Source organism: Notamacropus eugenii, chromosome 2 (genome assembly GCF_028372415.1).
Source record: "Notamacropus eugenii isolate mMacEug1 chromosome 2, mMacEug1.pri_v2, whole genome shotgun sequence".
NCBI lineage: Eukaryota > Metazoa > Chordata > Mammalia > Diprotodontia > Macropodidae > Notamacropus > Notamacropus eugenii.
The window spans coordinates 304168731-304193527 of record NC_092873.1 but is presented as its reverse complement, the minus strand read 5'-3'; the positions used below and the strand labels follow the sequence as shown (position 1 = coordinate 304193527).

General features: G+C 45.6%; 3 protein-coding genes across 5 annotated transcripts; 1 reads left to right on the top strand and 2 right to left on the bottom strand.

Annotated features, from left to right (window-relative positions):
• Positions 1-1707: 1707 nt before the first annotated feature.
• Positions 1708-8269, bottom strand: C2H1orf54 (chromosome 2 C1orf54 homolog). Of its 2 annotated transcripts, none has more exons than XM_072644714.1 (7): positions 8216-8269; positions 6682-6765; positions 5705-5763; positions 5167-5262; positions 3488-3592; positions 2826-2927; positions 1708-1966 (listed from the first exon to the last, which is right to left on the bottom strand). In XM_072644714.1, the coding sequence occupies exons 1-6, from the start codon at positions 8259-8261 to the stop codon at positions 2829-2831; spliced, it is 489 nt and encodes a 162-aa protein (XP_072500815.1). In that variant the 5' UTR covers positions 8262-8269; the 3' UTR covers positions 1708-1966; positions 2826-2828. The 2 variants fall into 2 exon arrangements, 1 of the variants encoding a protein (XP_072500815.1); XR_011974881.1 differs by having other exon boundaries at positions 1869-1966; positions 2776-2927.
• Positions 8270-11963: 3694 nt separating this feature from the next.
• APH1A (aph-1 homolog A, gamma-secretase subunit) lies at positions 11964-15627 on the top strand. Its single transcript, XM_072644708.1, has 7 exons — positions 11964-12367; positions 13000-13170; positions 13354-13427; positions 13644-13766; positions 13955-14082; positions 14326-14449; positions 14787-15627. The coding sequence occupies exons 1-7, from the start codon at positions 12255-12257 to the stop codon at positions 14849-14851; spliced, it is 798 nt and encodes a 265-aa protein (XP_072500809.1). The 5' UTR covers positions 11964-12254; the 3' UTR covers positions 14852-15627.
• A 480-nt stretch (positions 15628-16107) lies between these two features.
• Positions 16108-22891, bottom strand: CA14 (carbonic anhydrase 14). 2 transcript variants are annotated; one of them, XM_072644713.1, is made up of 11 exons: positions 22744-22891; positions 20838-20859; positions 19551-19730; positions 19024-19166; positions 18721-18816; positions 18308-18374; positions 17423-17580; positions 17147-17270; positions 16945-16965; positions 16699-16783; positions 16108-16558 (listed from the first exon to the last, which is right to left on the bottom strand). In XM_072644713.1, the coding sequence occupies exons 1-11, from the start codon at positions 22798-22800 to the stop codon at positions 16489-16491; spliced, it is 1023 nt and encodes a 340-aa protein (XP_072500814.1). In that variant the 5' UTR covers positions 22801-22891; the 3' UTR covers positions 16108-16488. The 2 variants fall into 2 exon arrangements, with proteins under 2 accessions (XP_072500814.1, XP_072500813.1); XM_072644712.1 differs by lacking the exon at positions 18721-18816 and having other exon boundaries at positions 22744-22887.
• Between the last annotated feature and the right edge of the window lie 1906 nt (positions 22892-24797).

Here is a 24797-nt window from a genome sequence, read left to right as displayed (position 1 = left end):
CCTGAAGAAAAAGAGCATGCACACGGCCGGGGGCGAAAAGAGGGCGGCTTGGAGAGTGGAGGTTGCCGAGGGTGGGCGAAGGAGGGGATTCCGTAGCTTAGGTGAGGCTCCCGGAGTTCCAGGCTCCGCCCACGGAATTGTTTCCCTTTCTCTCCCCCCACTCCCCGCAGGGTGCATGTCAGATGTGCACGTGGAGCCCAGACATCCCAGAGTTTGCAACGTGTGGGACCGGCAGACTGTGTAGGACACTGTGTGCTGGGCGTATATAGTCACACTCTCAGGCCTGGGACTCGTGACTCCCCACGTCTCCTTAACCCGCCCCCCGCCTCCAAGCTGGGTGTCTTGGTGCTCCGCGGGCAGAGCAGGGCGGGGACTAGCGCCGGGAACACCGCGTTCTCTCGCAGGCCCCAGACAGAGAGGCAGTTCTAGCGCTTTCCTTACATAACCCGAGAGAGCACACGTTACACACACTGGTGCCTTGTCGGCCCCACCTCGGACCCTTTGTCAGAGCCCCAGAAGGCCTCTCCCCGCTCCCGGTTTTACTCATCCGCCCATTACCTGGACTAGATCCCTTCCCCACTCCCACACTCACCCCTTCCCCGCCTCCTCCACCAAATCTGGATGCTTTCCCCTGGTGGGGGAGAGGGGCATTGGTCCTCCCTTCCCTCCTCTGGGTCCTGAGCATGTGCATGACTTTGGGATGTGCGTTTAGAGAGGCAGTTGGAGGCGAGATGGCCTGTTTGGCCGTGCGCAGCTACCTGGAGCGGCGAAGTTTAGAGGATGCTTAATATCAGCATCTCTCCATTCCTCCACTGCTGCGCGTAGAGTGCTGCACTTGAAGTCGGGAGTCGGCTTCATATCCTGCCCGCGACACTCAATAGATGTGTGACCCTGGGCAAGTCACTTAACCTCTCTTGGCCTCAGTTGTTCACCAGTAGAAAGAAGCTGGGCTAGAAGATCTCGAAAGGCTCTTTTGGCTTATATGATATGAACCTTGTGTTCTCACTGGTGGGTTCAGAGTTGGAAGTCGAGTGGGGTGACAGTTTCTGAAGCAGCCACAAGGGGGAAGCACGATTCCCCGTAGCGTACATAAAGAGGTTAAAAAGAAATAGAAAATTTTGCAAGGCCAGGAGAGTGGACCAGGGTCTTCTGTCATGTTGGCAATCCACTTCTCAATGTTTTGTGTTTTTTTAAATAACCAAACACTTTGCAGGGAGCAATATGGGAAAAGGGAATTGGTTTGCGTTTTAAAGCCATTTCCCTCTCTCCAACCCAGACACAAACCTTCTAACCTCTGATGAAATAAATTGCCTATGGCCCTGAGGCCACAGGTTCCCCACCCATGACTTAGTAACCAAATTGGAAGCAAAGGGAGAGTGAAAAACTTTATATAGAGAAGTGTAACATGTTATTTTGCAGGCAAGCAAGTTGAAAGAAATGTGTCCTCGATTTATTTGAGGATAGTGAGTAGCATACAGAATGGGGGTGGGGACAGTTCACTTTGGGTGCTACTGATGGGGAGGAAGGCAGCACCTGGTAGCTCAATATTTTTGCTAAATAGATACTAACCTCGTTGTTTCTCAACTGCTGGATTAAAAGTGCTGTCAGTATACCTCTAAATTTCAGTGCCTGCATATAAAGCTTTAGTGGCCTGCCCTAGTTAGAGTTCTGTATACTTAAACTTCAAAATATGGAAAAGAATAGAGATTGTAACAGACAGACAATACACATTGTTTTCAATTCCAAAGAGAAAGGGATGCAAAAAAATCACAGCTCACTTTCCTACCCTTCCCAAAATCCATTCCAATGGTCCAAGAAGCAATACTGTGATTCCCCAAGGGAAGATCCTATGGAAGGACAATCAGATGTTTGTAGTTCAGTAATTCTTTATTTCTTCTTCCAGTTTCTGTACTACCACCACCCCCTAGACCCCTTTTTCAAAGAAGTCACGGCAGCCTTCTCTCTCCTAGGAAAGGAAAGAAGGAAAAGTTCTTAGAGTTCATCTAGTCATTTTACAGGTGGGAAAATTTAAGCCTAGAGAGTTTCATAGGTAATAAGAATCAAGAGGGAAATTTGAACCCTGGTCCTTGGAACAGGATTAAGAGCCCAGGCACCCTTTCCTCACTCCAAAATACACATCTGACATGCAACGTTCTTTTCCCTCATTCTGGACAGAATTTCTCCTGTAAGAGGAAGTCCACAGAGATGCCTTGTCCTCACCTCTCATTTCCATGATTTCCTTATATTCTTCAGCTTAACTCCCATCACCTCCAACTCCCTAGCTGTAGTTTCCTCTTCTGTAATATGTTTTCTCACCTCTTTCTTTTTCTACCTCCCTCAACCCTACTTTAACCAATAGGGAAACTCTTTTGCTACTGAACTTTGCCCTTTGACTCTCCAACTCATTAGGAACCTCACCCACTGCTTATTTGCACCTGTAATGTCTGGGCCAGAACCAACTGGAAATTAACTCAACTCTCCAAGCTGACAAAGGACACTCAAGAGATTATTTTGTCCAATTTCCTGCATTTGAACCAGGAAGTCCTAAAGTCATGTGAGCCTCATTTTAAGTTTCATTTCATGACACTTTCCCAGGACTGTCCCACTATCTCCTTGAAAGGAGAAATTTTTCCTGTTTTCAAAACACGGTTCCTCCTGTTGTTAGCCTGCTCCTCCCATTCACCCCTTCTCTCCAGGTTCCAGTTCCCCCTCCCATACTCCCTTCCTCCCCAGAGATGTTATGTTGAGAACATTGGAAGAGCTATTTTAACCTACCCTGTTTTCTCCCAAGCAGGTGGTTGAGCATAATTATCTTGACCTCTCACCTTCTAAAGTAGCAATATCCACCTCAGCAGAACCCAGGGAAGAAGGAGGAGTGGGAGGTAATGCTGCAGAGTGGGCACAGCAACATCCTTAGCTGAAGGCTCCTAAAACACACATATACAATCCCTCCACACTCTACCCTACCTGGCTACTGGCCTGGGAGGCTGGCCACCCCTGGGAGAAGAGCTTCACCTCAACATGCCTCATTCTCTATACTCATCCTCTCCTTTCTTCTGGGCACAGAGGAAGATGTCTCTTTGCATAATAGGCTTCAGCACCCCACCCAACTCCTCAGAAACCTCACTTCTACATCTCCCTTTTCTCTCTACTAATTCCTCCCCCTTCAGCTTTCAAATGCACACAGATTCCTTCTTGTTTGAGCCTGTTCCAGACACTGTCCCTTTACTTTTCTCTCTCCTTTCACTACTGTATTTCTTAAATGAGCAGTTTATATATGCTACCTATATGACTTCACAACCTACTTCTTCAGTGACCCACAGTCTAGCTTCCTCCACTATCTCCAATCTTCAATGACTTCCTTCCACTCAAATCCAGTCAAACCAATGGCCTTTTATCTGTTCTTAATCTCAGTCTTTTTAATAGCATCTGACACTACTGAACATTTCTTTTTTTCTGGGATGCATCATTTTCTTAGTTCTCCTACCTTTGTGGTAGATCTTTCTCTGTCTTTGGGACCATCTTTTCCTTCTTGCCCCCAGTTCTTCTTTGTGTATGATGTCTCCTTTGGTATGGTGGACAGAGTACTGGCCTGGGACATAGAAGATATGAATTTAACCCCTGGCTCTACTGCTTAATCTCTATGTGATAGGTAGGTCATTCCTTAGCTGCTCTAAACCTCTCTAAACATCTAAAGGATGCTTCCATATTCATAAAATGGAAATCATAATCATCATACCCCTTACCTTATAAGATTGTAGAAAGGCCCAAATGACATAAGATATATGAAACACTATATAAATATAAGCTATTATTGGCAAGCTCATTTCATGCCTTTAACTTAAACTCATGCTTTAATTATCACCCCATACTTACAACTTCCAGATCTCTATCTATACTATGACTTCTGTTCCCATTGTTCTTAGGAAATTTCCACTTAAATATTCCCCTCTCATTAGTAGTCATTCACCTGGTCCAAAATCAAACTCATCAGCTACCTCTCTAAAGTAACCCCACTCCCACCCTCCCCAACTTTGTCAGTTCAAAGCTGTCAGCACTTATTTTGGTGTTTCTCCTAATCACTCTGAGACAAAATGTACAAGTCATCTTTAACTCTCTCTCTACCTCACTTGATCCCTATATAAGATCTCCAAATCCTGTCATTTTTTCCTTTGAACCCTCTCTTAAATTTATCCAGTCTCCATTCCCACGGCTATCACCTTAATTCATGCTTTATGATTCAGTCAGTCAATAAGCATTTATTAAGCACTTGCTAAGCACAAGGGATACAAAGAAAGGCAAGAATGTCTTTGCTGTTGAGGAGTCCACAAAGGAAAGGGGGAAGCAACATGCAAACAACCGTGTACAAACAAACCATGTACAAGATAAATAAGAAGTGATCAACAGAAGGAAGGTACTAAATTAAGAGAGATTGGGAAAGACTTCCTCTAAAAAGTAAGATTTTAACTAGGACTTGAAGGAAGCAAGTAGGCAGAGATGAGGAGAATATTCCATGCATGAGGGACAGCCAGTGAAAAGACATGAAGTCCAGAAATGGAGTTACTTGTTTTAGGAATAGCAAGGAGACCAGTGTCACTGTATTGAAAAATATGTGGTCTGGTGTAAGATGTAAGAAGACTGGAAAAGTGGGAGGGATATGAGGAGGGGTAAGATGATGAAGAGCTCTGAACACCAAACAGGATTTTTGAGTTGATCTTAGAGATGACAGGGAGTCACTGAACATCATTGAGTACAGAGGTGACACAGTCAGACCTGAACTTTAGGAAAATTACTTTGACAGCTGAGTGAAGGAAGGACTGGAGTGATGAGAGACTTAGGGCAGGCAGGTCAACCAGCAGGCTATTGTAGTAGTCCAGGCATACAAAGATCAGGGCCTATACTTCAGGGTGATCATGTGGAAGGAGAGAAAGGGGCATACACTAGAGAAGGGAAAGGAACTGGTGTTTATTAAGTACATATTAATGTAGCAGACATTGTGCTAAGTGCTTTAGATATATCTCATGTGATAAGAGGACTTGGTTCCTTCAGTATCCCCAAATTGCCTACAAGCCCTCCTCTGTCTTCATGCCCCAACCCCAAACAGTCTGTAATGTATCCAGGAGAGGCAAATACTTCTATGAGGTCTGTGTCCCTATCCTTACTCACTTTTTCTGTTGTCTTCAGTATGCCATTGTCTGGAAGTTCTTTCTCGGGATTAACCTTCTTGTCTCCTGCTTCAGTTATAGTTTCTTTCTGCATGTTCTGTCATCAGTACAATTGGAAAACAAGGTTAACTCCTCCATTCACCCCCCACTCATACAATCCCCTCAAAGATTATTTTCAGTACCCTCTAAGATTTAGGTTCAAAACCACCCTTTTCCTCAACCTCTCAATGAAATACAAAATTGCCTGTTCTCTACCATTAACATATGTTTTGAGTTCCCTAGATCCTTTGGATAAGAGACTAAATCTTTCTCAGAGTATTTGTAGCAAACTAATTGAATTCTGACTTCCTCTTAACTAATTCCCCATAGGTTCCGTATTCCTTTTTGGCCAACTGCCCAGTTTCTCTTTATCCTGATTCATTTTAGGCCTACCAACTAGTTTTATTTTAACACAATTACTAGTTATGTTTGGGGTTTTTTAAAGCTACATTCCATCCAAACCCCTCTATAGAGCTTTCCCAGGTCAGTGGGTCACTCACCATTCTATCCTCTGCCTCAAATTGGGAATAGTCAAAGGTAAAGTTGATTCCCATGTCATCTGAGAAAGAGAAAAGATGGTCAGTTATTTATTAGTGCTTACTATGGAGTAAATACTCTCTAAGGGCGAGGAATTCATAAAAAAGAGAAAATAGTCCCTGACTTCAAGGAGCTCACAATCTAATGAACAGAGGAGGAGTATAACATAGGACCCAGAAATCAGAGATAAAAGAACTAAGATGGGAATTTTCCAAGTGTTTTTGGCCATGTGCCATGGGCAATGTAAGAGGACATTGTATAATTTATATTCACTTTAATTTTAAAAGCATGCAGATAAGCAAAAACATAGAAATGTGCAGTAATATCCTCCTAAAAGCAATTGCATCCATATTTTAATTTAAAAATCTGCCTCTAATGCTCTTAACCAGCCTCTCCTCAGATCAGCCCTAACTACTTTCCTTCTTCCCTCTCAACTTGACAGATGATTGAATTTTCACAAGTTTTCTACTCTTTGTAAGCTGGAAAGGAAAGGAAAGGAAAAAAGGAAAAAGGAAAGAAAAAAAGACACATGTATGTGTGCATATAGATATGTGTGTATATACATACACTTACATAGCTATTGCATATCGATGTGTGTCGATGTAATATCTATGTGTCTGTATACATTGATGCGCGATAGATATTCCATATATCGTTAAGAAGGGGAGAATGATGTCACAGCTCCCAAAAGATTAATCATTACAGGCTTAGAAGATTATTAAGCAATTGAACTAAGTCAGATCTTGTTTCAGAGTTTGGAAATGAGAATGGGAAATGGGGTGGGTTAGGTTAATGGTCTTGGTTCTCCCCCAAAAGAAATAATATTACTCATCTTATTTGTCTACTGCTTAATTCCTCTTTGGCCTGGCCACTGCACTGAAGGCAGTCAGAGCTCTAGCCCAGATTGTGTCCCTCTGTATTTTGAGGTCCCCATGCTCACCATAATATGGAGTGACTGTATAATAGACCACCTGATAATTTTCATAGATTTCTTCGTATGTTTGTTCTTCCTCATATTCTTGTCCTAAAATGGGTAAAAGTGAGCAGGTCATGGGATATATCCACAATCCACTGAGATTCTGAAGTCAGCAGGAAATAATACTCAGCCCATGAAGTTCCCATTTTGCTGCCTTCCCTAAGGATCAATCGTCAAAAGACAGTTATAATCCCTTCTCCATGTTCGCCCCCCGTAGAATTAAAAACCATAGGATCCCTCTCCCCCTTATTTCACCAAGGACTCTTTCTTCAGAGTCCTCCTCCCAAGCTTCCTATTCTGCATCCCCAGCTCAAACTGTCCCAGGTTTGAGATGTAAGGACAGAGGACTTGTGATACTCTTTCCTAGCTATGTGGTGCCTTGGATAAAGTGCTGGACCTGGAGTCAGAAAGGTCTAAGTTCAATGTGACTTCAGACATTTATAAACTGTATGAATCTGAACAACTCACTTCTCTTTGACTCAGTTTCCTTATCTGTAAAATAGGAATAATAATAGCATTTACCTCTCAAGATTGTTTAGAGGAAAAATGAGATAATAAATGCTAGAGGTAAAATTGAAATCCAAGTCTTCCTGACTTTTAAGTCCAGCATTCTATTTACTCTGCCACACTTCCTTTTTAGAACTGCTGTTTAACTGAGACACACACAGAACAACAGATAGCCAAGGAAGGTTTAGGGAATGGACATTGGGAGACTTGAGTTCTGCCATTAACTATCTGTGTGGCGTAAGCCACCTAACCTCATGGGACTCAGTTTCCTCAACTCTAAAATGAGAAAACTGAATTAGTTGATCTCTAAGATGTCTTTCAGCTCTAACTTCTATGACTTAGTCTGCAGATCCATGTCTTTTGCTATCCACCCTCATCCCCACATTCTAGCCAAGTTAATAACACAGAAATCTGGAGGAAGAGGAAAGGAAACATTGAGACACACCTGGCTGACTAGGGAACAAAGAAGGGAAGGAGACAGCTGTTCTCTTAACAGTGCCCCGATGGCTGCTAGTGTTCTCTAGGAGTTCCCAGTCCTGCTTAGTCTTTCTCTTACTCTCTAGCAACGAAGTTACTTCAGCCCATCTAATGTCATCCAGCTCCTAGTTTTCCCCAATCATAAAATGGAGTTTCTTCTTACCACGCAGTTTTAGCTGCGTTTTCTTGCTGTGCTTTCCTTGGACTTAGAGAACAGTGATTTCTTTTTCTTTTTTCTTTTTCTGAAATCTCCCCATGTCTGTAATTTCAACCTTTCTCAGCCTATTCTTTTCTAGGTTGGATCTCCTACTTTCTCTATTCCCATGTCCTTCACCTAGATTCTGGACCCAGAACAAACACCAGTTAGTGATGAGAACTGGAATTGCTCCTCTTGTCTTACTTTTTTCTTCCCTCCTCCTTATCCTCTCCTCATTTTTCATCCTCTTCCCTGCCTTGTTTCCTGACTACTAAGACACAGAATTCTAGTGAGGGCTAGAGAATGGAATGATCTTACCCAAGATGAGCGGCACAGCAGCTATGACTACAAGTAGAACATCCATTCTGGCTTCTGACTCAAAGCAGTGAAGTTAAAAAAAAAAAGCAAAGGAAATTACATCTGTATTTCTCTTCCCCCTTCTCAACCTCCCCTCCCCCCAGTCCCCTCAAGCAGGAAGCAATCAAAACTGAAGCTACTTTTCCTTGCTATGGTCCTAGCTCCTTGGCCCATCACAAACTAACTAAATCTTCAAATAAGGCTGTCCAAGCTATATGGGGGTAAAATAAAGACTCCTGGTTTTGAGTAGGGGTACATCGATTAGTCCTAGAATGAACTCACCCAGAGTTATCTCTTCACCCCCACCCCACTATCCAAACCCCCAAGTCAGCATGGATCCAAATTAGAGTAAATCACAACTGTCAATAGTCTATTTGTTAAAAGCTTCATCAATCCTAGCCAAAATATACACATTACAAATATACCTGGAGATGCTCATTAAAAAAAAACAAACAAATTTAATTGTTCTTACATGTAATTGGGAAAAATAAAATATTATTAAAAATACTAATTCACACATTTTTGCATACAATAGCATTCACAGCTATCGGAGATTTGGGGCACGCAAACTTTAGTGATATCCTTGAGAAATCACAGGTCTTCCCAGAATTCATCAATTCCTGTTGGTATTTCAAGGAATCCTTTGTCACCAAAGTAATGTTTTAGGTTGTTTTTACTGGTTCCATTTATAGAAATAGTCCAAGGATGTTGCTCGATGCCCCCCACCTTGAAATTTATTTCACCTTCTTTGATGGAATGCCAAAATTTGGTGGGTGTTTTTTTTGGGGGGAGGTATTTTCAGCCTTGATTTTCTTTTAGTGTAATATTTTGGGTAAAGTCTGGAATATCCTTCCCAGAGCTTGAACTCTGTATAGGTTTTATGGAAATTTGTTGAATTTTCCCCCGTGCAACATTAGCAATTAATTTATACACAACCTCTATATTTTACATTTTACTTCAGTGTAACTAGATGAGACCTTTAGATTAACTCATTCTTTTAACACAGTAAACCATGTCAATTATATGACAGCTACTATAATTAATATCTACTCACATTTACATGGTGCTTTAAGGTTTGCAATGTACTTTTCTTAAATCAACAACCTTTCAAGGTAGGTAGAAAAAGCATTTTTATCCTCATTTTAAAAATGAAGAAGCAGACTTTCAGTTGTTAAGTGATTTATCCATTATCATACAGCTAAGTCAGGTTACAAATCCAAATTTTTGGCTCCAAGACTGTCCTTCCAATTATGAAAAAGAATTCAACGAAAATCAACAAGCCATTATTTGTTCATTAACACATTTATTTTTACTATACCTTTAATAATCATTGACAAAAACAAATTAAAACAAGATAGAATAAAATATTACAGACAACCCTTAGCATTTAATGACCAGATAAATTAACAAACAATAAGCAAACAAAATGAGAGTTCTTGGAAGTTGAGAGAAATTAGTTTACTATCATAATAATAACCAATTATTAAACTGGAAACCAGGCTCTTTTGTTTCCTCACTTAAGGTCCAGCCCCTGTAAACATTCAGTCCCTGACCTGATTGATGAAATTGTTCTTAGCCCTCAAGGACCGTGGTCTTTAACCTTGGGCAGGATCCCACCCAACTAGGAGACCTAATTTCTGTTTGGAGTGTAAACAGAATCGAGTCTAGGTGAATTCTTACTCCAGGGAAAGGAACCCTGTTTTTATATTCCTCCATTAGAGTTTAGGGTGATCCAGCTCATGAAGGAGAAAACCAACCAGAGTGGTCTGGTTGGAGATGGAATCCCTAGTCCAGACTGCTGGAGGTGGCTCAGTCTCAAGACCAAACCATATTGACAGCAGGAGGAGCTGAAGACTTCTAGCACACCTCCTCATTAAATATCCACCAATCAGGATTGACTTTCTGTTGACACAGGCATTCCCTTATACAAAAGATATAAGGTGTTCAGTGTCTCCATTTAATCTTTGGTTATTGAGAGAACCCATTGACCATCAATTTATTGATTGCTGGCTAAGCCTAATAAATTTATTATTAATTACCCAGAAACTCTTGGGTTTTTTTATTCATAACAATCCATCTAAATTTTTGCTCCCTGGTATGACTTTTGATTTTGTTCAGGAGCCAAAAGAAGAGTAGCACTGCAATTTGTATATACATTTCTTGTTCTACAGACTTACTCTACTATTTGTCCATCACAATATGGATTTTTTCCTATCCTCTTGCCTCACTGTTGCAAAGAATGGGGATATTTCCTTCCTTTATTTGACCATCAATTTAGAGTCCCTGCCATTGAAGGTAACCTCAATTCCTTCCAGAAAAAGTGAAGTTCTTCCCTTCTTACAAACAGATAAGGAGCAGGGTAAGATGAGGGAGGCTGAGAGAGGAAGAGATTTCCTAGGTTGAAGACTGAGTCTCTCTTCGACCTTATTTACCCATCATGTGATGATGGTACCACTGTTTAGATCCCAAAGCATTTCCCATAAAAGTTCCTGGGCACAGTTGTAATTTCCTTCCTGGCTCTCTGGTTAATTATTACCTCACTGTAACTCTGCTTCAAGTTCCCGTTCACAGACGGGAAGAAGGAAGAAAGAACAGGTCAGTCTCCCTCTCTTTCTGCAGACACGGGACCTCTCACTCCCAAAGTTATTTGGTTCAACCCCCTGAAACTTTATGTTCCTGTCCTGTACAGACTGGAGTTAATCTCCTCATCCTATATCCTCATTTACACTTTGTATTCACTGGAAATAGTCCTTCACATGAATTCCAGGAACAATGACACCCTCGGTTCTCCCTTCCTCCCTAGGTTTCTTTAAACATCTGAAAAATCCCCCAGAAGATCTTAAATGTCTCCAATCAGACAATAAACATTTGTTTGCCAGGCAAATATGTTTGTGAAGGCTGACTGAACTAGATTCCTAATTCTCTGTTCTTCCTTCAGTCAGTCTGCAGAACAAGATATCACATAAATACATCTTCAGAAACTAAATAAAGGAAGTGTGACACAAAAGGGGAGGTGGGGGAAGGAAGGGGGCTGAGTTTCTTTGTTAGCTGTCAACCAAAAGACAGCACAGTACAGTAGTTCTGAAAACTTTCTTGTTCTTCATAAGAGCCATTTCTTTTGAAGTCAGTCCCTTCAAGGAGCATTCTTTCCTCTTTCTCTATGTCTGCTACCCATTCACAGATCGAGGTCTTTCTGATGCTTTCCTGGGTTCCACGGCTCATGTGAGACAGTAAATTCCCACTGGAGCTTTTAAGTTTCATCTTTTCTGCTGTATCCCCGACCCATTTCCTTCCATTCAACTAAAAACAATGCGCCCCCCCCCCCCCCCTTCCAGCCCTTGGTATTTTTTCAAGCTTTCTCTCCCTCCCTCTCCCCGCCTTTTCCACAGCCCACCAGGAGGCAGTGAAAGTCTCACCTCTCTTTGCTACAGATCGCAATTGCAAATCAAGAGGGCTTGGGGACAGGAGAGAAAAGCGGGGTTGGAGGCGGAACCTAGTTGTCCTGGCTCCAAGCCCAGTTCAAGTTCAACTCCGTTCCTTTTGTCGGTACCTGGCGTAAATGACTAAACCACACCCCAGGGAGGGGTAGAGACTGGAGGCATTAGGAACTACAACTCCCAGGATGCAACGTACGACATCCCCTCCTAAAAAAAAACCATCTCCAACCGTAGCCACACCTCCCACAATCTCACCATTGGCCTTGGGGGTGGGGACAAGAAGGGAGGGCGATGGGGCTGGGCTGGGGCCTGGGGATGTCCCCAACTCGGCCTCCGTAGGGGAAGTCGCGCGGACCTGCTGCTGGGGCGTCAGCGCCCCCCCTTCCCCGCCCCCCCCGCCCCTTCCCCCCTCTCCGGGGCCTGGGGGTGACATCGCACCGTGCCCCTACTGGGGCAGAAATCGATCCCCCCCACCCCCTTCCCTTGTAAGTTCCTGTCCTCCCCTTGTGCCCTTGTGCCCCTCCCCACCTTCCCCAACCCCCCCCCCCCCCCCAGGCCCAGCCATGGGGGCCGCGGTCTTTTTCGGATGTACTTTCGTGGCCTTCGGCCCGGCCTTCTCGCTCTTTCTGGTCACGGTGGCCGGGGACCCCCTTCGGGTCATCATCCTGGTGGCCGGGTGAGTGGGCGTGGGGAATGGGGGGGGGAGAGCGGCTAGAGAGGAAAGGGAGCCCTGGATGATGGGATGGGGTGGAAGATGGGGAGCGGGGGGGAGGGGACGTGACCCCCTGGTCTGGGGGCCGGGGGTTATCCCTTCCCTCTGTGTTCCCTTGCGAGGTTCCCAGCTCCCAGTATATTGACTTCGGCCTTGGGAGGCTGAAGGCCCCCGAACCTTCCGTGGACAGGACCCCCTTCCCCCCAGGCCGAGATGACTCTGGGAATAGGGGCGCTGACCCCAGAGGAGCCACGCCTCAAGGGAGGGTCCAGGAATCCAGCTGTTCCTGTCTTTCTGTTTCTCCTTCCCTCCCCTAAAAGGGGCACACCCACACCCACTTCTGCCTCCTCTTTGGTCCTGCCAGACCTTTGTCACTCGCCTAAGGTCCATGCTCTTACAAATGAGGGCTTTACCTGCAAAGAAAAGCCACCTTTATTCCGTCCACAATTCATTCTCCTGATACCTAGATGACTCCTGCCATATGAAAATCCTGCTTAAAATCTAACTTCCACTTCCCTTGTGGTTCCCTTTGTTAAGCCTTCTGACGGTCCATACCTTCTCCCCTTTCTTCTGATTTCCCCCCGGCCTTCCCTCAGGGCATTTTTTTGGCTGGTCTCCCTACTTTTGGCCTCTGTGGTCTGGTTCATCTTGGTCCATGTGACTGATCAGTCAGACACCCGACTCCAATATGGCCTCCTCATCTTTGGTGCTGCAGTTTCTGTCCTGCTTCAGGAGGTTTTCAGATTTGCCTACTACAAGCTACTTAAGTAAGGGAGTAGGACACTGGGGGATGGGGAGGAGGGGTTGAGGCATGGGAGGGAGCATTGAAGGGGCTGGAGTCATTTGTGGGGGGACAGGAACAGGCGTTGGGGTGGGACTTTGAAGGGAGAGGGCTGTGGGAGGGCCCTGGGGGAAAGGAGGCCCCCCACCCTCCCTCATATCCCCACCAGGAAGGCAGATGAGGGGTTAGCATCGCTGAGTGAGGACGGAAGATCTCCCATCTCCATCCGACAGATGGCCTATGGTGAGCCAGGGAGGGGTGACCAGCTGAGTCATTTGGGCCCCCAGCTGAGAAAGTCTCAATGGCTTCTTATCCCTCCCCTTTCCCTACCAGACCTTCCCACATAAAGTCTGGGGCAGGGGACTTGAGAGGATGAATGTCTAGGGGGGGAGGAATAAGTAGGACATCAGGTGAGTGGTCTTTGCCCCTCCTAACCTTGCTGATTGCCCATCTCCCCAGTTTCTGGTCTATCTTTTGGCATCATCAGTGGCGTCTTTTCTGTTATCAACATCTTGGCTGATGCACTTGGTCCAGGTGTGGTTGGTATTCATGGAGATTCACCCTATTATTTCTTAACCTCAGGTAAGACCCGTTCCCTAAATCTCCATCCCAGACCATAGCATCTCAGTACTTGGCTGAGCCTGGTAATCTTGTCCAACCTGAAGGGGGAAATGCCTTATTAAGTTCTCCCTGGAAAATTCTCTAAGATTGCTTCCCCCAGGGATGAGGGTTGGAGAGGTACTTCAGGTAATCCTCTTCTCTTTCTCCAGCATTTCTGACAGCAGCCATCATTTTGCTTCATACCTTTTGGGGGATTGTGTTTTTTGATGCCTGTGAGAGGAGACGATATTGGGCCTTGGGCTTGGTTGTTGGTAGTCATCTACTGACATCAGGACTGGTGAGTCAGGAATGGGGTTCTTTGGGAGAAAAGAATCAGGGACTTGAGGGCCTAGGTAGGAGGGAAAGCATCATTTAGAGTGGGAAGAGAGAGGCATAGTACCAATACTTGAGTTTTGTTGGGGAAGACCTGGGGGATTTAAGTGAAAGTTCTGGAGAAGTTTTTGTTACAGGCTCAGAGGGTAGCAGAGGTTGGAATGGAGAGGACATTTTCTCCTCTTCAATCACTATTCCCTCTTCCTAGACATTTCTGAATCCTTGGTATGAAGCCAGCCTGTTGCCCATCTATGCAGTTACTCTATCCATGGGGATCTGGGCATTCATCACAGCTGGAGGCACCCTCCGAAGTATCCAGCAAAGCCTCTCGTGTAAGGACTGAGCACTTGGATTGATCGCCTGCCTGACCACCACCTGCCTGCCCACTATCCAAGACTGAGTCCTGCCCCACTTCCACCTTAGTGCCCCCACTACTCTTCTCTGTATAATTCCCTTCCATCTACTTCCCCTTCCCCATCCTCAGGGGCTTCACTTTGTCCCCTCTTGACCTTTGCTCTATAGGCCACAGCGGGAGCTGCCAGGGGCCAGCCAGTCAATGGTTAGAGGGTTTGAAACTCCTTCTGTCCCCACCCTTTGAGGACCCCTTGTTGCCCTGGGTCCTTCTACTTCCCCATCCTGTCCAAGACTCACGTCCCTTCCCCTCTGCAGGCCGACGGCAGGAGGACAGTCGGGTGATGGTGTATTCTGCCCTGCGCATCCCACCCGAGGACTGAGGGGACCTGGGGGAAACCCTGAGGGACAGGGCACCCTCTTTTCTCCTCTCTTTCTCTCCATCTCCAACTATGGACAGCTGCTAAGGGAGGTGGCCTAGCTTAGTCATTGCCCAGGAGATAAAATTGGGGTTCCGAAGGGTAAAGAGGTTACTGGGGTTTTCAGGGAGCTGAGAAGTTCCCTGTCATCTGTCCCTTTTGTCCTCTTCCCTCCCCCCACCCCAACTGGATATCTCTCTTTTTCTCAGGTCTGAGGGAAATCTTTTTTGGTTTGACAAAGTCTCCAAACTGCCTTTTGGGGGGAGGGAGTTTGGAGTTGCTTCCTCCAAAATTCCTTAGCCTATTTTCCTACTTCTTCTGTTCCCTCTGTTCACCATCTTTTCCCTTTTCTCCCATTGGCCAGAGATCCTAGGGAGTAGAATGAGGAGTGTGTTAGGGATAGTAATCCCTGCTCCACATCTCTCTCTCTCACTCTTTCTCTCTGTTCCCAGAAACTGGGATGACTGGAACTTAATAATTTTTATCCTACATTGAGAGAGCTGAGGTGGCCCAGAGTACTATAGGGCCATAGTGCCCCTGAAGGTTATGGCCTATAAGAGTTTGTGGAGGGACAGCAGGAATTTTTTTCTAGTTTTTAATGGGGTGGGAGGGACAATGGGGAGGGAGAAAGAGGGAATGACTTTTCTATAAAATGTATTATTTTCTGCTGGGGATGGCATATCCCATCCTTTTAATCAAAGTAAGTGTGATTTTTGACTAATAAAAGGATTTTATAACTATGTATGGGGACTTGGCTTTTGGGAGTAGGTGAGATATTACAAAGTGTTTTTGACCTCTGTGGGGGTCCCTCCAACCCAGGGGTTCTGAACTGTTTTTGTGCCATGGATCCCTTTGGCAGTCTGGTGAAGCCTATGAACTCCTTCCTAGAATAATGTTTTTGATTACATGAAAATGAAGTTATCAAAAAATTTTTTAAAAGTTCATAGACCCTAGGTGAAGAATTCTTGCTCTAAACATTTCCCTTCTCTCCCTCTACCCCTCCTTGCCATGCTCCCAACATTCTCAGATACCTGGTATAACCCAGGTTTAATAGGGGTCCTCTGTCACTTAATACTTACTAAAAATAGAAGAGGGTTTGGGGAAATCTATGTATGTGCAATTCCTCTCTTTCAGTCAGTCAGCAACCATTAAGCACTATGGGCCAGGCAGGTTTCCTTCATCTCCACCCATCCCAATAGCCAAAAAGGCAAGAGTTATGGTATGGTCAAAAATGTTTTATTTCCAAAACATTCAGAATGTGGATTCTCCTACAGCAACCCTCTTTCCAAGGGCTGCCTGTACTGTCCAGGGAAGATACTGAAAGGTGAGAGGAAATTCTTGAGTACAACTAATCTCCCCTTCTCAGAGAAAAACATTGTCCTATCCACAAAAACAAATCCTCTGACTTTTCCCATCTTTCCTCTGGTGATAGGAACTTTCCAAGCCATTTTCCTTAGAGTCCAGGTTTGCTCCCCAAGGAGGAGTCAGGAGGAAGGAGGGACATTCAACTGTTAGTGCTACAGCTATTGTCTGTCAAGTCCCAGCACTGAATCCTCCAGGTTTGCTGAGAAGTGATGGAGAAGGGATATCTGGGAAAGTCTCTACTCATCTGTGGTAGCACGTCGGGATGAAGTGAAAACGACATTCTTCTGTTCCCCTAGCCGATTCCTCCTGGGGGAGAAGTCAATGAATTATGAGGGAAGGGGGTGAGCCAGAGGATCAGGCAACAGCTTAGAGCCTTAGGAGGCCCTTCATCAGGGAAAAGGATTGTGATAAGGGGCCGTTAAGCAGGTTGGAAGGTAGAGTCTCACCGAATTTTCCTGGCAATGAAGTAACCAGCAAGCAAGAGGAAGAGACAGCCAAACAAGATTCCCAGGCCTAGACCCACCATTTCACCTGAGAAAGCCAAAGATCTGTTAGACCATGGACTGAACTGGGCATAGGGGCTATCCATGTGAAGGTGGGTCGGGCCTTACACACACACACACGCACGCACGCACACACACGCGCATGTGCATAGGGGTTATCCCTTTGAAGGTGGGTCAGAGTTACCTTACCTGTGGAATAAAAGGCTCCTTCTGCAACAGAAGAGCAGACAGATCAGATCCTCTTTTCACCAATGTGATTTCATCTTTCAGCACTCTGTAGTCTCAGAACTAGTGGCAATCATTACTTCCCCAACTGCCTTTCATTCTCCAGTGATTTCCCTGTTCCTACCCTTCAGGCCCCTTCCCTTTTCCTTACCCTCTGCACCCTCACCTGGGATGAAGGAGGCAACAACCAGTCGATGGTTGAGGGGCTGAGGGGCTCTGTAGTTCTGGACCAGTAACTGGGAGGGGCTGTCCTTCTCTGTGGAGAACAGAGTCTCCTGTAGCTTCTCCAACTGAGGGAAAAGGAGTATGGGCTAAGGGTGATGGAATATACGGTAAAGGGCTGGGAAAGAGGGAGAAGGGTTGAGGGGTCACTGGTGGGGAGGATTATGGGACAGGTACTGGCCAAATCTTACACCCCTTCTAAACTACCTCTTCATCTCACCTGTCCCATAGAAATCTGAGCCTTTCTGTGGAAGACAGTCCAGAGGACACTCTGATAGCAGGGAGGGGTAGTGAGTGATCCGTTGTACCTATAGTACTCCCCCAGCTCTGGAGGAAGCAACCCCCTCACATCAAAGGGTGGCACCAACGTGGTCTGACCTAAGGAAGGTAGAGAGTAAAGGAGGGAATTGTTCAGTTATTTCAATCGACTCTTTGTGATCCCATTTGTGGGTTTCTTGGCAGAGATACTGGACTGGTTTGCTGTTTTTCTCCAACTCATTTGACAGATGAGGAAACTAAGGCAAATAGGGTTAAGTGACTTGCCCAAGGTTCTACAGCTAGTAAGTGTCTGAGGCCAGATTTGGACGTAGAAAGTTAAGTCTTCCAGATTCCAAACCCAGCAGCACTCTTCACTTCACCATCTAGCTGCCCCAAGGAAAGGGGGAAGGGCACCAGCCAAAAGTCATCTCTCTTAGTGTTTTCCTGCCTTAACCAAATGTGAGTTTTCTGTGCTTTCCAAGTAGTGAGACAACTCAGTCCCACTTAGTCTTCCCTGATCCCAAGCTGCTCTTACCATTAGGAACTAGAATCAAAGGTAGAAGTTGGGGGAGGGAGGGAGATATTTTGGCTCAACCCAGGAAAGAATTTATAATTAAAGGTGTCTAAAACTAGAATGAGTTGCCTCATGTTGATAATGAGTTCCCTGTCCCTGGAGGTATTCAAAGCTAGATACCTACTTGTGAGGATACCTATTTATGCATCAGAAAGAAGTTGCTTTACTAATTTCTAAGATCCTTTCCAAATCTGAAATTCTTTAATTCTACAATTCTAAGTCTTTCTGAGATCTAACCTTGTTCCATCCTACAACAATTTCTTTGGGGCTTACCTCTATACCTGATTGTTTCCAAGTGACTCAAGATGTGTTCATAAGCTGGGCTCTGGTTCTCACCCACCTAGGATGGAGAGATTATAGTTTGAGGATACAGAGTCTAGGATCATGAACATTCCAGGGATAATTCCAGGATATTCTGGGTTGACTTATTTTTTTATCTCTTCCTTGAAGAGAATGGTGATCACTGTATGCCCACCACCCTCTCCTCCCCACACTGTGGAAGGAGAAGAGCTGACATAGGAAATGAAATAAATGAAAGCTTAAGACTGAGGGGAGAATATTGTGGGAGGCAAGAGGGAAGGGAGAACAGTATGGGAGGCAAGAGGGAGGGGAGAACAGTATGAGAGGTAAGAGGGAGGGAGAACAGTATGGGAGGCAAGAGGGAGGGGACTTAGGGGACCACTGACCTCAATGAGGATGCCCAGAACAGCTAGTCCCTGAGGCTTTTGAGCAGCTTCATTCAGGTTGTTAAAGGAATCAGCATCATAGTGGACAATGTGGAGCTATTGGAAGAGGGGATTGATATTCCCCTCCTCTAATAAAGTTTCTGTCTCCTGAGCTCCCAGAACCCCTAGTTCCCTGGCTTCACCCTTCCAATGTTTCCCCAGTCCTATCTCCCAGCAATCCCCAGTCTTTGGTTTCATCCCCTCCAGCGCTCCCCAACCCTGTCCCTTCAGCAGCCCAAGTCCATACGTCTTGGCTCCCAGTACCTCTGCAGCTGTGGCTTCGCTGTTGACCTGGTGCTCTGACCCCCCTGGCTGCCCTTTTCGGCCCCAGTGCAGGTGTAGCTGGGCTGCTACGTAATTTCGAGGGAGTCCCCCCAGGTATAAAGTGGGGGGCAGGGACAGTTGCACTGTGAGAATAAGGGGAACATCTAGAGTTGGAATAGATTCTTCTCCTCCCTGGCTATTCCCATAATTTCCTGGGAGTCCTGGCCAATCTGTTCTTCCCTTCTCATTTTGACGTCCAGTTCTGGTTAGCTAATTCATTTTCCAGCACCTTTCTGCCTTTCCCAGATCTGGATAGAAGTTGACACCATGAGAGATGATGAACAAATCTGTAGAAACTAATCCTATCTTGACTGAAAGGTGCAGGGTCCTATTCCCACCCTCATTTCCTCAATGTAAGGATGAAATTTCCAGAGAACCCAGGAATACTGGACACTTTAGTGATTCCTGCTTTTTATGTAACCACCATGACTAGATCTAAAGCCTCAGTACTCTGTCTTCTCTTTTACCTGTATGTCCATTGTTGTGCAGAGATAGGGGCTCTGTGCCGGGCTGGTCATAGCCATGGGGCTTCAGGACAGGCAGTTCTGAATCAAATGGCACTCTTTCAGTTTGTATGTCGATAGGAGACTGGGCATTGCCCCCACATTCGGGGTAAGTGGCTGGCCAATGGTCCTGACCATGTGGGCCTAATAAAGAATTACCAAGAATATTTACCCTATCTTTCTGTCCTCACCTGCCATTTCCAGTTTCCAGACCCCATAGCCCATCCAGGGAATAGTGTTGAGGAATGTGCCTTCTGCATGACCTCCCGCCCATAATGAATCTGTATTATACAAAGATTGAAAGGCAAACTGTCTTCTACCCTTTATGCCCCATTTCCTCTCCTTCAAGTATGTGGTGGGTTCAGTTCTGGGGAATAGAAATGGTGGCTGCTCTTCTTGATTTAACAGTGACCTAGGACTAGGATCACTGTAATGGGGAACAAAAAGGAAAAGAAAGCCCATGGGTGCATTGGGATAGGAGTGATGGGGCAAGATAAGGAATAGACTGTAGGCCCTAGAAAGATGGGGTGAACCAAGCCTTTCATGTCTCCCCACCACATGGAAATGGGATTCTGGCATCCCTTTTCCTAGTCCTGTTTCTCTTCCACTCACCAGAGCCCTTGACATTTGCTCTGGATTTCTGTCAACGACAGAGTCAACAAGCAGAAAAGTTCAAAGAGTAGCCAGAGTTAGATTCTGCCTACCCCAGGGTTCATGTGATGACTGGCTTCCAAGCCTGGCCACCTTTTCTCTCTATTGTTGCTCATATACTACCTCAATTCAGGTTAAGGAATGGGGTTGGTTTGGGTAGAAGATCTGTGGTAGAATGGGGAGTTAGAAGTCTGGGTGTCTCCACCAACTTCTCTCTGTCCTACTCTCCTGGATACCACAGTACCCTCTATCTCGTCTCTCTTTGAAAGAATAAGTTTTGAGCCTTTTGATGAGCCAGAGGGTGAAGGTTTAATTGGTTATCTCTAAGATTCTGGGTTTTTTGAGAGTTGGGGGCGGGGAGAGTTAGTGTATAATGGAGACATTCACTTAGTCCACAAAGATGTTCTCTTGAGGCAAACTGACCATGAGACCATGAGAGAGGTAGACTGAAAGGAGAAGAAAGGTGGTGGGGGCAGGAGAGGAGAGTGGGAAAGGAGCTGTAGGGGGAGGATTTGGGCTTTCCTGAAGTCTGGAGGGTCTACCCATTTCCCACAAGAAACAAAGCTGTGAAGTAGTAGGAAAACTGAATGTTGATCTTACCTTCATATGTCCAATGTGACCCTGCAAGAGGAAGAACATGCCCCTTTGACAATGCCCCTGTTCAGTGCTCCAAGCCTCTGCTTGTCTCAGTGCGCTTTCTTTTCCCACATCCTCCCTTGTCCTCTATTTCTTTCATCCCCTTCCACTTCAACCTTTCCCAGGGAAGTCTTGAAACCAGAGACCTCAGCAGGGAAAGGTCGGGGTAGGGGAAAGGAACCTATTTAAAAACCCTGCAGAGTGAATGTGTTGGATGGGATGGGGGTGGAAACAGGGGAAAGCTGAAGGCTAAAATTAATCTAGATGTAAATGTGCAGTAAGTCCAGCCCTCTTTTCCCCAGCCTGGTGGAGGGGGACAGGGATATGGGGGCAAGATGAAGTATCTGGTTGTGAGGCAGAAAAGCACGCAAAGATACTGGGCTAGAAAGGCAGAGGTTGAAGGGATTCCTTGGCTATGGGACAGGATATGAATAAAATGCTAATGAGATGCAAATCAACATCTGTGAATTTTAGCTCAGCAACACTTGGTCCCTGGGCTGCAACTCAATAGGAAACTCCATAATCTCAAGGCCACAATCCTTATTCTCCTACTTTCCAGATCTCCAGATGGTAAAGGGAAAGAGCGAATTGGTGCAGGGTCTAGGGTGAGGGTGGGCGGGCAGGGGGAGCCAGGGCAGGCAAGAACAGGATGAAAGTGGCATTGTGTGTAGAGATGAGAGCTGCCAGCTGAGTCACATGAAGGAATCATACCCAGCCTGTCTTTGCAGTGGAGAGAGTCACAGGGGACCCTCCTCGCCTGGCTTCTAAGTTTTCACCTAGGGCTAGGTGAAACCCCTTATGTTGGGAGTTTTAGGGGGTGATTCTTCCTGTGGAATGTCTCTGATAATTGATTCTTCATTTTCCAGACTGATATAAATTTTAAATAGCTCAGGCCCCCATTTCCTCTGCTATTTCCCCATACTCCGCAAACATCCAACAATCTTGTAATTCATCCTGCCTCTGTCTCCAACCCCTACACCTGAGATTTAGGGATCTCTAAAGAACAACCAGAAAGGCAGTGGACTGTCTTCTTGTGGTTCTCTGAAAGACACTAAGGACTACGATTCCTTGATAATATTGATTAATCTGGTTTAGTTTCCTATCCCACTCCAACCTTCATATCTCTAGACGCCCTTCTCTCCCAAACACCTTAAATTCCCTCAAATGATTCCCTTTTTTCCTCCCCTCATCACATTTCCCCTTTTTCTTTCTTGTAGGACTCAGAAAATTCGAGGACCCCTCTGTTCCTGAACACCACCACTAAGAATTTGCTTGGCTTTTTTTCTCCTCCAATTCAGTCCTTCCTGACCTTGGGAAGATAGATCTGGAGACCCTGTCTACTTCTTTCCAGCTTATTTCCCTATCCTCTAGCGGGTTCCTTATCAGAGGGAATACATTGCCGGATTTCATCCCTAGTTGAGATCTCTGGGGCAGGATTCAGGGACAGAATTGGGCAGGTGCTGGTTTTTTCTGTCTACAGTAAGAAACTCAATCCCTATTCATTCATTTCTTAACACTTCCCCATCCCCCTCCAAAGCAGCTGTTTTCTATTAATTGAAAGACTTCTTAAATAAGGAAAGCTTGGGAGGCTAGAGCTACAGTAGTGGTGGAATCTATTACTAACCTTTCCCTGCCACCCCTGACCTTTTACTCTCTACCGCCCCCCCCCCAAAACCCCACATGGAATAGAAGGGGAGAGCTGTAGATGATCAGAAATAGGGGAAGAAAACCTGGGGAGGGATCAGGGTCTTCCTTTGTCCCTTCTCTAGAATACTGTCACCTCAGCCCCTTTGCCCCTCCTCCTCCTCAGAGCACCTGCAAACATGCAGACACAGACATGGACACAAATAAACACAAATGTACATACCCTCCCATCTGCAGCCAGAATCCGGATCAGCCCTAGCAAGAAGTTAAGAAATAGCAGCATGTTCTCCTGGAAGGGGGCACAGAAGGTTAGACAGAAGCTTGTTGCGGGGACAGGTAGAATCTGTGGAGAGAGAGAGAGAGAGAGAGAGAGAGAGAGATGAGAGGAGAGAGAGAGAGAGAGAGAGAGAGAGAGAGAGAGAGAGAGAGGAGAGAGAGAAGACAGAGAGAGAGAGGAGACAGAGAGAGAGAGAGACAGTGAGAGAGAGAGAGACAGTGAGAGAGAGAGAGAGAGAGAGAAACACACACAGGAAAAATTCTATTAGTGCCCTGTATAGATCTATCCTTCCAACTATTTTTTTGTGTCTCTCTGGGGACTCTCCAGGGGACTCTATTTCTACGTGTGTGTGTGCATGTGTGTTTCTGACCCCCCATGTAACAACTCTTTCTGTCTCTCTCTTGCCCTCTGTCTTTATCTCATTACCCAGTCCCAACCTCCACTTACTGTGCCAGATACTTCACAATTGCCTCCCCCGCTTTTAAGGTGGCTCTGGATGGGTGTGAGTATATGTGAGGAGAGGGAGGAGAAGGAGGAAAAGGGGGGGGTGCCCTGGATGTCAACAGCCAGGTTCCTTAAATAGCCTATTAGGCATGCAGGATGGACCCTGTTTGGTATATACAGTGAGTTACACAGGGATCCCTGGCTCTAGCTCAGGATTCCAGCTGCTAGGAGTTCTTCCTTTCTTTCTCCTATTCACGTAGCTTACCCCTTAAACTGGGGTCACACTAAGATCCTCTTTCTTCTTCAATTTAGTTAGCTCTAGACATGCATTTAGATCCTCATCTCACTCCTCTGGCTTTTCTCTGGCCTAAGAAGATGAAGAGATGTGATATTTAAAACAAAACACTTGTTTTGGGGATAGACTTCTACAGGTTAATTTGGAGTTTGGCCAGAAAAAACTAAGAAGGAAAAAAAAATGAAGATAGAATGGCATTGTAGGATATACGCCTAGGCTCGGAAACGGAGAAAGCAAAGAGAGCTGAAGGTTAAGGTGGATCAAGAGCTGGAAACTCAGATGGCAAAATTAAAGTTGAGACCAAGAAAGGGAAACTGAGGCACATATAACATGTTTGGAATTGGCTTTGGCTTCTGTCACTGGTGCCCCCTCTCCCCCTCCCACTCTGGGGGCCAAGGGCCACGTGCTTGCTTAGCTGGGGGGTGTGATGGGGGGGCGGTGTTTGTTTGCAGGGATAAACCCGTTTGTATACTCAGTGGGGGAGGGACTGTAGCACCAAGAGAGACAGCGTCTCTCACTGCCAGACCCAGCCACCCCCCTCCTCCCCCAGGGAACCCAGATCTAGGGCGGCTTTTGTCAGAGGAAAAGACACTGACTGATGATGGCAGGAGAGCCTGAACAGGGGGGAGACATGGAGAGATTCAGAGAGAAATAGACAGAGACAGAGACAGAGACAGACGCAGCCTCAACAATTGAGTAAACTCTTAAGAGAAATAGAGAGGGTGGGGAATAAAAACCACTCCAAATTCAGAGAAAGGAAGGTCCTTGTCTAGAGGATCTTAAAGGGGATTGGGCATCATCAAGTGCCAGACTCTTCTAGATTGCTGGGGGTGGGCAAAGGAGCCAGCAAGGTTGGAAAAAGGAAAGAAAAGTGCTCATGTGCTAGGATGTGGGTTGAAGTCTAATCCATCACGAGACTAGAAATCCGGAGATCAGACAAGTTCTAAATTCTTCACATTGGAAACCTCTCAAGGAATAGAGGCCTGGAGAAGGAAATATTAAGAGTAAAATCTCTTCCCATCAAACCTTTTGCTAGAAAACAAAATCCACCCATTTCAGTTTAAAGTCCTCCCTTTGCTTCTGCTCACCCCCCAGTGTTGTCAGTGCAATGAGCTATGGAATGGCTCCAACATTTTGAGGAGGCAAACTGTCCAGGATAATAGATATGCTGCATCATCATTCCCTGGAGAGGGACTTTGTGGATCAGCTGCAAAACCAAACTATTTTGGAAATAAAAAAATTAAAACTCCTCTTCTCTGGACAC